This window comes from Nyctibius grandis, chromosome 1 (assembly GCF_013368605.1).
Source record: "Nyctibius grandis isolate bNycGra1 chromosome 1, bNycGra1.pri, whole genome shotgun sequence".
NCBI lineage: Eukaryota > Metazoa > Chordata > Aves > Nyctibiiformes > Nyctibiidae > Nyctibius > Nyctibius grandis.
Genome location: NC_090658.1, coordinates 61,800,822 through 61,811,835, shown reverse-complemented (window position 1 = coordinate 61,811,835; position 11,014 = coordinate 61,800,822). Strand labels below are relative to the sequence as shown.

The 11,014-nt window shown below is 46.3% G+C and overlaps 1 protein-coding gene across 1 annotated transcript; it reads right to left on the bottom strand.

The window, feature by feature from the left end:
* Positions 1-3,717: 3,717 nt before the first annotated feature.
* TAGAP (T cell activation RhoGTPase activating protein) lies at positions 3,718-9,192 on the bottom strand. Its single transcript, XM_068408559.1, has 8 exons — positions 9,115-9,192; positions 8,592-8,676; positions 8,430-8,483; positions 7,772-7,838; positions 6,154-6,323; positions 5,216-5,377; positions 4,624-4,733; positions 3,718-3,922 (listed from the first exon to the last, which is right to left on the bottom strand). Exons 2-8 carry the CDS (start codon positions 8,616-8,618, stop codon positions 3,718-3,720), a joined length of 795 nt encoding a protein of 264 aa, XP_068264660.1. The 5' UTR covers positions 8,619-8,676; positions 9,115-9,192.
* Positions 9,193-11,014: the final 1,822 nt, after the last annotated feature.

Here is an 11,014-nt window from a genome sequence, read left to right as displayed (position 1 = left end):
TCTGGACATAGTCCTGGGCAATGTGCTCTAGCTGACCCTGCTTGAGCAGGGGGGTTGGACAGGAAGATCTCAAGCCTCACCTATTCTGTGATTCTGTGACTCAGGTGTTGCAGGTTCCAGAAAATGGCAAATGCCTTTTGCAGTTTGCAGCAGAGCCCTCCCATTCAGCTTGCTTGGAAGCAGAGTGCCACTGCTTAGGGGCCTGAGTGAGGTGGCATTTTCTCTAGTTCAGCCTACCAGTATGGTCCTTCTCACATTATTTCACCTGTCAGGCCAGGTACTCTCCTTCCCCTCTGAACACCTACATCTGGAAAACATCATACCTGAGATGCTGGTATGCTATTTTCTAATCTGCTCCGCTTTTGGAGCAGCATCACCTCTTTGCAGCTCCCTCTCTGCCTCACTGATAACTGCTGTTACATGGCAGTTAACTTGTTTTCCTGACAGAGAGGGATTTGTTCCCAAAATCTAGCCTGCAGCCTCTTACAACAACAATAGTAGTGATACTGCTGGTCAGTTACTTTTCTTCCCACTACTTAGATATGCCATGTCATTCAAGCAGACCTGCAGCACCTGTGGAATAGTATCAATGTAGCTACAGTACACATAGTGTCTGGATGTTTTGAAGACAGACAATGGACAATTTAGCATTCATACAGAAAAATGTTTTATTGTAGTGAAGTTACACAGGAGAAAAACAAAAGTCTCCCTGCTCCTGGTTCAAGGCTATGCTGAGCCCTAAAAGGGGAGTTAAGTGCTAACCAAAACAAGTTCCTACATGTAAAAACACATTACACTTCCAGTCATTTTTACAAGCTTATAAGGACACCACATGGTATTTTCTTTTTTTTTTTTTTTGTTTAAATGAGCTGCAGCTTTAACTATTTAAAGCTGGAATCCAGAATATTTCCTTACAGGATATTTTGTTGTTTGGGGGTTTTTTCCCTCATAAAAGCAAACCTGAAGATACTCTTTCTTTCTGCTTAGCCTGTCCAGTTTATTTAGACTAAAAACACCTCAGGCCACATAAGGTTTACTTGATACATTCCCATAAAGACCCTGTAGGACTTCAGTGCCTCTAAACCCGGACGGTGTACAACGCTAATGCTGGTTAGTGGTCAGATCATTCTCATCAGCAGCAAGCAGGAAGACGGAATGGCAGTGGGTGCAGGGGGTTTATGGAAGAGTGCTGAAGTGGCCTTGATGACAGAACAGCTCTTCCTTGGTTGGGGTAACTGCCAGCCCACTTCTTAATGCAGAAAATCAGCAAAGCATTGCATCAGCCTGGCTCACACATGTGACAAACGCCATGAAGTCCATGACCATACAGAAAAGAAAAGGAAAGTGGGACAGGTTTTGGACCTGCCAATCTTTTAATTGTCCTTTCAGAGATACAAATGCAACACTGTTTATCAACTACTAACTGGTTTTCCCACACAACAGGTTATGTACAGCATATTTACTTACATTTTTACATAATAATACACAGGTCTTCCTCACTACCACCTCTTGTGGTGAAAGAATGTGATATGTCAAGCTGACAGACACTTCAGGAGCGCCTCAAGGCAAAAAAAAGTTCATGCAGAGCTAGCTTATTCTTGGTCTCTTGAAAGTAAAATCTTACAAAGGATGAGCAAAAAGTCTATTTTTACAATATTTACTTTGTACAGTGCGAAGAGGAGGGGTAGGCTTTTTAAACATAGGATTCCTTGGCATACGGGATCTGGTCTACCTCAAAAACTGGCTGGCTGCACCTCCGAGCCACATACTCCAGTTTGTTCTTTTGACAGGATTCAGACATGGCTCTCAATCGGTAGACTCCAGGGGTCACGGGTAAACTCACACGGGAGTTTATTCCAACGGTGATGCTGAGGGTTTCCGTTTCTACGTCAGAATGCTTCGCTGCAGAAATTCTGCCACTGGGTAGATCCCTTAGAGATGTATATGCTGTGTCCTGTGCACAGCTGCTGCATGGATGAGGCAGCAAAATGTCCTGGTTTGACACCTTTAATCTCATAGTTTGAACTGTGAGATTGTGGGAGGGAACTTTAGTGGCCAGGCAGTTTTTAGTAGCCTCTTCGTAAGAGGGTGGTCTTCCAGGATTCCTCTGGTCTACCTCTCTGAACACTTCATCAGCTGACCTGAAACGGGGCCTTTGCTGATAGACCACGGGCAATGGTTTGTCATCATCATGGCTGTTCTCATGGACAACTCTGCAGGAGAACTGATCTTCTTTGTTTGTGAAACTGTCTCTCTGAAAACCCGTGTTTTTTCCAGGCCCCCAACTCTGGGTTTTTTTTAGTGTTTTCCTGCGGTTTGCAAAAGAGAATGACATGGAATGCTTTTTGATCTCTCTGCTAGGCATACTGCAGTCTTCGGTGGCCTTGGTGGAAAAGGACTGGGGCCTAATTAAAAAGGTTTTTTTGGGGCTAGAGGGTGAAACTACTGGGGAGCTGGTGAAGACCGAGCCATCAGAGCTCTCCAGGGAGCAACTGGAAGATGTTTTGGGTAGAGAGTCAGTTGATAATTGTGAAGGTAAGATTGCAAGCCGTTTCTCCAGTGCCTCTAAGCCTAGCTGTTTCTGCTGAACCGGAAAATTGTCCTCACTTTTGTTTAGCTTCTGTTTCCTTATCCTGCCTTCAAGGTGGTTCTGGAAAGACAGGTCTGGCTCTGAGTACCTCCTGTCCATTGTGCTGATGTCATTTCTGAAATTAGTCGGTGAAGGGGCAGAGATGCATGTTGGATATCTTCTGCTCACACTAGTGCTCCTCCCTTTGGGCTGCTCCATCTGAGAGGTACAGGGTCTGCCTTCAGCTTCAGGATCTGGGCTGTCATAGGCAGAGTCATTCTGATGAGAAGCATATAGGTGTTCTGTGGGGAGAAAGCACCTGTTAGTTTTCACTGATCATCTGGGGATGAAAGGGAACTGTATGGAAAGAGTTCCTGTAAAAGAGCACTGCAACAGTGTCTTGAACTCTCTGCAACTCTTTGTATTTCCACAGGCGTATTCCTATATCAGATTAAAGAACTTAGCTCAGCAGCCCCAGTGTGTGACATCCCCAGTCCATTCTCATACCTGTGGAGCTGTCTGTGTGCTCCAGTGACTCCTCAGCCAAGGCACAGACAGGCAAGGCAATGTCTTCCCCAAATATTTCTGAGCAGTGTTTTATGAGGAACTCCACCAACACTGTGACCTGGACACAGAAAACAGTTTATTTATTTCAGTCAAAAGGGCTGAAAACATATTGAACAGTCTTTCCTGCCCCTGCCTGCTGTTTTTGGATGAAAGGCAGCACAGAGAAGGGTGGCTTCTGCCAAAATCCTGGCTTAAAGTCAGAGTCCGCTCTGGAGGATGAGGCCTGATGCTGCAGATGAATTGATCTGCTCTGATACAGACAAAACACCATCAGCCACAACTTCAGTCTCACTGTCCAGAGGGCCCATGGGTGGCAATGCCCACCGGATACCCATGCCCTCTATGTGCAAAGTAGTCAGGAGCTGTGCTACACCGTAGGAGGCTGCAGGACAACCGCTACTTTTGCTCAGAGGAGGTGAGACGAGGGGCAGCCTTGCCCATCACATTGCAAGCACCTGAGCTGAGAGGCACCCCGATGAGCGGGGGTGCTGTTTTGTTCAGCTTATATCAATATATCAATGGCAGAGGGATCCCTATGGATGGCTCTGAGCTGCCCCACAGCAGGTGTCTGCTTGGTGAGTTCAACACACCTTGTCATTCATCTCCTTCTGCACTTCCAGTGGGAGCATGTTGTCCATCTCTGGGCTCAGCATATTTGGGCCAACGCAGATGGCCAGATTGCTGGAGTCCATCCTGTTGGTCTCAGCATTTTGACTGATGTGGTGGAGCAGAGAAAGCAAGTGCTTGAGCAAGAGGAGGTTTGGTCTAGGCAGTTTGTCAGCCACCCTGCATGAACACAAACAAAATGTGACGTTAATTCATGGTGCAGCAGCCGCTACTTCTTTATTTGAGCAAGTCTCAATTTAACTCAGACAGATGATGCTTCCTCCAGAGAGGGGCACACGTGTGCTGTTTTCACTACTTAGCAGAAGTATCATTCAGAAATCCCCAACAGCAGCTGAGCCTGTGGTTAGTTATAAGATCTTGAATTACGAGGTCTTGACTGAAAGGCAAGCATTGCAGCAGTCCATGTCCTTGAGTAGACGAAATGACATCAGGAGATGTCACTGGAGGCTTCCCAAAGGCACGTGAAAGCCTGCAGTTGTGCTGTGCAGCTTTCAAAGCACTCCCAGTCAGCCTCCACATCTGCTTTTTCTAAAGAGCAAAACACACCTGTGGTCTCCACGTGCCCGACTTCACTGCCAGCAGATGTGAAGGCTCCCTGTCAGTGCCTGTCCCACTGCACAGTCACTATGTTCACTGAGACACTGCAGCCTCTCTCCTTTTCCTACACTAGTCATCTTGTAGGGCAATCTCAAATAACTTCAGGAAGTGCTGCTGCTAGAGCCCTCTAAACCAAACCCTATGGAGCAATAGCAAGCTGATATAAATGTCAGGCTTTTAAGTGAGACTCTCAATGTCAAGAGACATTATTGGCCTCCATTACATTGGGGCTGGTTGCAAAACTTCCAGGTTGCAAAACTTACTCTTTCAATTCTTCAATTTTTTCCTGCTTGCTTGTCTTCTCCAGAGCTTGCATCCACTTCTCATAGAGGTCGGCCCACAAGAGTTTGGAGGGAATATTTCGGAGAAAGTCCTGCAAGGGCAAGAGATTTAGATGAGGCTTTGGACACTACCCCTGAGCACAGAGGGAGCATCACCATGACGTGGGCTCACTAGGAGGTGGGTTGGCTTGAGCTACCTGACCATTAGCACTGGCAGAGCAGTACAATGCACAAGTACATGCCAAGTACACTCCAAGTGCATTGGTGTAGTAATGGGACCCATGTCTTGGCTGCTTTTTTGTTCTCCCATAAATCTCAGTATTCCTCCCTAGGAGGATGCTGAGGAAGAGGACGAAGTGAGGTTCCTGTGGGCATGCAGGAAATCAGCAGCAGAACAAGTGGGACTGGGAGTAAGGCGGAAAAGGAAAATGCCAAACTTTCCTAAGCCTGAAACATTTAGTCTGGCTTTGCTCTGGCTTTAGCTTGGAGTCCCACCTAGGTCAGCTCTGGGCACTGAAGTGGGCCTGTGCAGGTTAGCAATGTCCTCCCACTGCTGCAGGTCAGAGGAGCTCACCTTCAAGACCACTGCCAGCAGGTGCACGGATTTGCTTTTCAAATCAACATTCTCGCCTTTGTTTAGGTCCTCCTTCAACTCCTTTCGTGCTTTCTCATTGGCAGCTTTTCTGAATATCCCTTCGGTGGAAGGTCCTTTCATATACAATATAGCTAGGAGATCCTGCGGGGAAAAAAAAACAGACAGGAATGGGAGAACAGTTACTTGGGTGAAGGAAGGTCCTTTGCAGGTGAACATTTCTTTAGAAACAGAAGAAATATTGTCTGGAGGTACACTTTGCTCTAATTAGGTCAGTATCTAGTTCTTGCTCCAAGTAGGTTACAGGGGAAATAACCTGATCTTCCCCCAACCCACCCTCTTTTTGGACTAGTGAATTCCTCTAACTTCAGTGGAGTCATCCCTTCTTCCTTCCAGAAGGAAAAAAGGGATGGCTTAAGTCTTAGTTAAAATCCCTTCCCTCCCAAGCCAGGAAATATTGCTTAGACAAGACAAAAGCCTGTCTATTGGAAAAGCCAACTCAGTGGGAGAACTTTCACAAGACCATTTTTATTCAGAAGACAGTGTTTAGGTATTTGTCAGTGGTAGTCCATAGCTGAGCACTTTTTTCAGGGAAATACAGAAATGCTAGGAAGTTTATGCTGCTGAAAGTTTCACTTAAATGACTTCTGTAGAATCTCAAATGTTTATACTAAGGAGCAGATCTTCTTCTCCTACTCCTGGTCCTGGGTTGTCTCCACTCAAAGTTACTTCCAGTGAAAGCTGTGTGGGCTGGACAAAACCTGCAGACCTGACCCTTTCTACATCTGTGATGGGCCCTGAGCTTAAGGAGGGGAAACACCAAAGTCACTCATCTCCTGGGTGCTGCAGCACAAGTACCAGGGATCCTGCCTCACACTGGAAGCCAGATGTATGAGAAGTGTATCACCAGTCTTGCTTACCTGGACCGGCTGGGGCAGTGTGTCATCTTCCCCACAGATAATTGCCAGAGGCTGGCCAAACAGAGCGATTTTGGCACTTGCATCTATCTGCCCTGGGGAATTCCCGTTGGTAGAGCTTCGTCTCAGAGTAAATGACTGCGATATCACCTTCTTTCTTTTCTTTGTTCCATCTGTTGCAAGCAAAAGGAAAGCAAAAATCAATTTAAAAAAAAACAACAGAGTGCTATGTGGCCTTTCATCTGTGTGCAGTGCAGAGATGTATGTTGAAACAACTCAAACTAAATGGGGAAAAACTAAAAGCAACTAAGTGGTTACTAAGGAAACAACCACCTAAACTGTAAACTGTGACCATCCCTCTAAGGACACCACCTTTCCTGTTTTGGGTTTGTTTTTTTTTACCTTCTAGTCACTGTTTCTTCTCAGAGAGTGGGAACATACAAGGCACAAAAAAACCAGCATTTATAGAGATTTTTGATATTGCAGTGGTTTCTTTGATAACGATTTAAAGCAGATATATCACTCAGGCAGCGGGCAATGACAATTTTCACTACCCGGTCTGACTGTACCCCAGCTGTAGGGAAGAGTGGAATTAGGGGCTCCTGCTTTTCAGCCTCTTTCACAGGCTGAAATGAAAACACGCGGCTTCAGCTTTGCCAGCTCCAGTGCCAGCTCTAAAGATAGTGGTCCTGCTATAGCTAGTGCTTGCCCCTGCCAGCCAGTCAGTGGAAGATGATACTTGCTTTAGAGGATGGGAGCATCACAGTAGGGCCTCATTGGCTTCAGGGTCAGAAATTTCTTAGCATGGGCTTTGCATCTGCATCTTAAAGAGGAGGGCATGCTAGGAATTTGGAGATGATGGTTGTATTGGAATGAGGTGTGGCTTTTTTTCCCTTTCCGAAACAGTGAGAGAAGGATCCTTTTGCAAATTTCCTATAAAGGACTTGCCTTCTACTCCAAAATGGTGTTGTCTTACACAGATAAGTTCTTAGGACCTGTATTTGTGGCTTAGCACAAGTCCTTGGTAAGGAGGGGTTAAAAGCTATGAGAAAGTCACCTACCATTATAGTGTCATATAAAATGTTTGCTTCTGATACTCGTGAAAAATGGTCTGATAGGATGGTGTGCTCCAAAACTGACCCTGCCCTGCTAATGGTCTACTCCGTGTTGTTTACAGGTGCTGAGGTTTTGCATGGTGAGAAAAAACAAGTGCTGTTGCTGCTGCCAAGAGGGTTTATTTGCTCTGGCATGCAACCGCTGGTAGCGGTACTCAGTACTCGCTTGCAGTGCCACACCTCAGTGGTGATGCTCAAGCAAGAAAGGAGCACATTTACTTCCCATTGCTGCCAGGGAACAGAATAAAACATGGCTCTGAGGACTAGGGAACAGGGATACAAAACCTCTGGCACTTAGCACTGTCACTTCTGCCACTGAGCGTAAGGGAAAGAAGTCATTTGCAAGTGAGTGGCACTCCAGGGCTTAAGCTACCTCCTGGATGGGGCTGAGGGCTGTGGATTGCTCTCAGGGAAGTGAAGTGGGCAGTTTCGGGTGGTTTTGCAGAAGCACCAGCTTGCAAGCATTATGTAAGAAGGCAGTTTCTCAGTTTGTTTTTAAAACTCACCAGTTGAGTGGCAAAGTCCATCTTCAGTATCTGCTGGGACCGGTGGGGGGCATTTCTTGGCATCAGCCTGCAAGAAGCATATTAAGGTTACAGAGCTGCCACCTGCAGCAAGGACCACCAGCGAGTTGCTGCAGCTCCTCAGAAATCTGCGGGAGGCTCTGGGGAATAACCAGAGCAAGCCCAACACCTGCTGAAGAGGTGGTTTGGTCCAGGAGTGACACTGCCTCACTGCCCAATAGAGGGGTTTGTGGTAAACCCTGCAGCCAGCCACCCCAGACCTGCCTGGCAGGTCACAACCCCTTGCTCTTTCAGGCTACTCTTTTAATCCAGAGAAGTCACAGCCGGACACAGCTTGCTCTTCTCTGTCCTCCCCTGGCACTGGAGATTTCCTCCCAAACTCCTCCAGGGAGACTTGATGGCTTTGGAGCCTGCCAGATTCCTGAGCAAAGCTCCCCAGGAGCCTCAGGGACACAGTGGCTGCTCACAGCGATGCCCAGCTCCTTCTGCCCTGCGCTGCACAGAGCTACCTTGAAATGGCTCTGCCCACTGGTGGGTAATGGTAGGCAGCGGGCAGCTCCTACAGGGGCCACCGCCACATTGCTAAGCTATCTCATATCAGTACCCAAGAAGGATCAGGGGAAATATAGTGGCTGCTTACCTCTGACTGGCACTCAATCAGACTCTCCATGTTCCCAGCATTTAGTGTCTTTGACTAGCAAGAAAACAAAGACACTATGTGAGTAACTGAATGCTATGGTTTAGAAATCAGAGCTTTTCAAAATCACTCTGTTGACAGAGCTGAAGCAATGAAGACACTCACAGTATTACAGCTGCTTAACACTTTCATGAGGAGTTTGATCGGGGGAGCTCTGGACACTCTGGTTTCCTTCGGTCCTTTTGTTTGCCTGTTTATTGAACAGGGAACGGACAAAGAAAGAGCTTTGTAACACTGCACCCTTCTTGTCTTTCTCCCCTGCAAGCCAGTCTAGCATTTAAGTATGATCCTGAACCAGCAAGATATCCCAGACAAGTCAATCATAAAGCCCTTCTCTGGAAGGCTCTCAGCCCTGCTGCTCTATCTGCCTCTTGATTTAAACAGAAAAAAAGCAGCTTTCCATTTTTAATCCATGAAAAAATGAGGAATTCGTGACAGCTATGTATGGTTGTTGTTAATTTGTAAACACAAGGCTAAGCAAGACAGTCAGCTCTGCTCACGAGCTGCACTTAGCAGTAGGTGCACCTCTCCCCTGTCTATATTTTTGTATGTCTCTGTACAGCTGCGTCTGGAGCACTCCACCGACTTCAACCGCGATGCCACAGATTTAACCCCGGGCAGTACTTACCCAAGGAGTGAGTCCAGCCAGAGCTCCTTCACCTCCCGCGAACTGCAGAGGAAAGGAGAAACAGCATCACTCCCCACTGCTACTAATCCTTTGGACGGAGGCAGGCAACTAAACAGTTCTACCCCACGTGTGCTGCCTTATATATGCAGAAGGGGCAGGTGGAAATTCACAGACAGGAAGAAGCATCATGGGGCAGGACTGAGATGCTACGAAATTTTTGGCTTCCTCTTTCCTTTTAGAGGAGCTACATTTTTTTTCCCCTAAAGAAAAAAAAAATTAAAAAGTCCTTGTAGCTGTTATGGATGGAAAAGATGAGACACTCGCCAGGTAAAGGTTCCATCTAGCATCACCAGTGTGAGTTGGGATGTGCAGAGGGGGCTGCAGTGTGGGCAGCTTCTTACCGTTAAAGGGCAATGGGTACAGTCTGTCCTTTGACTGCTCCGAGACCTTAGACTTTGCAGTTTAAAGACGAACCACCAGATCAAGTTACGCTAAGAATAGTTAAAAGATGGGGGAGTGGAATAGCCAACATTCAGAGAAATGTTTTTGTATATTTTTTAAAAACTAATGGCAACAGTTTACTGTCTGCAAGCAGATGTACACGCACACTTTGCCAGTGCCAACTAGTTCTTGAGAATCTAAGAACTGGACTTGTAGAGAAGATGTGGTGTTATGCAATAATTTTGTAATGCATGACAATATGTAATAAAAGTCTTGATTAAAATATGTCTTAGTAAGAAGTATGTGTCCAAGTAATAAAGTTTAATTTAACTGAAGAGGAAAAATCTACCTCTGCTCTCCCTGTACCTCTTCAGGGTCTGTTGCTGGCTCCCCCCCAGCCTGGCACATAAGGAACATAAGGACAGCAGTACTCATTCTACCAGGCCATTACAAAAATTAATCAATTTTTGATGATAAATGCATGATATTAGTTCAAATTGATATTTGCCTCACTGACAGAGGCAAATTACAACCTGGTATCCTGGGTACCAGTCTTTTGATCTAGTGAAAAAGAGGGGCTAAGGCTGAGAGTCAAAGGGTTGGGAATATTTCAGCAGTGGGTTTAAGTGGAAAATACACTTGTAAAACTGTGGTCTCTCTGCTGCTTCCCCCGGAGGATGCTCCATTTCACGTGTGCAGAGGACGAGGCTGTGTCATGGCACAGCTCTTTGCAGATACATGTTACGGCTACATCCGCTGCTGAATTCACCCTGAAAGCCGTTCTTTATTTAACCACATCAGACCTGGCCCATGTAGTATTGACCCCAGGCTGTCATGCAAAAGAGACAGGCAGTCTCAGCTCGACTAGCAGAAACCCAAGGTGCAAAATTCACTTTTGGTTAGATAGAGATGTGTCCAGAAGGGCAAAAGGAGAGCTGTCCTGCTTTTGCAGGGGGAGATGCTGTAGATGACCTTTCAAGTCCTCCTGAGGCCTGTCATTTCCATGCTCCTGTAGAGACACCCGTCTGTAGACTTGTTTAGGGCTGAATTTACAGGAATCTAAATCAATTGCTCTGCAGCCCTGTCCATTTACTACTGATCTTTTACTTACTGCTGTAACTGATTTTTTTGTTAATTAGCAGTCCTATGACACCTGTCACTTCCCTACTAAATTCCATGGATCCATGTATGTTTTTGCAGAAATATTGTCATCCTTCATCACGTTCTCCTGAGAATTTATTCTGAGGCTCTCTGGCAGCTGCAGCACCCCTGCTGATAGTCTCTGCAGGATTCCTGGGACAAGGGGCATCCATTTTTCAGTACGTCTGCTACATGTGTGACTAAACATATCTGTCTGTTATGTATCTCGGAGGCTAAGGGGACCTATGCAATTCAGTTCTGCCTTGCCCTGACTTCCAGCATTGTACACAGAAGTATTTCTGAGCTCAGTCTGCTGCAT

What these genes read in the sequence shown, in the direction of transcription:
- TAGAP (XM_068408559.1), bottom strand. Translation starts at nt 8,618, where the DNA reads ATGAAAGTGTTAAGCAGCTGTAATACT. An exon ending in TGATTGAGTGCCAGTCAGAG is followed by an intron (nt 7,839 to 8,429) that starts GTAAGCAGCCAC and finishes TGCTTCTTGCAG; the next exon opens with GCTGATGCCAAGAAATGCCC. An exon ending in TGCTGGCAGTGGTCTTGAAG is followed by an intron (nt 4,734 to 5,215) that starts GTGAGCTCCTCT and finishes TTGCCCTTGCAG; the next exon opens with GACTTTCTCCGAAATATTCC.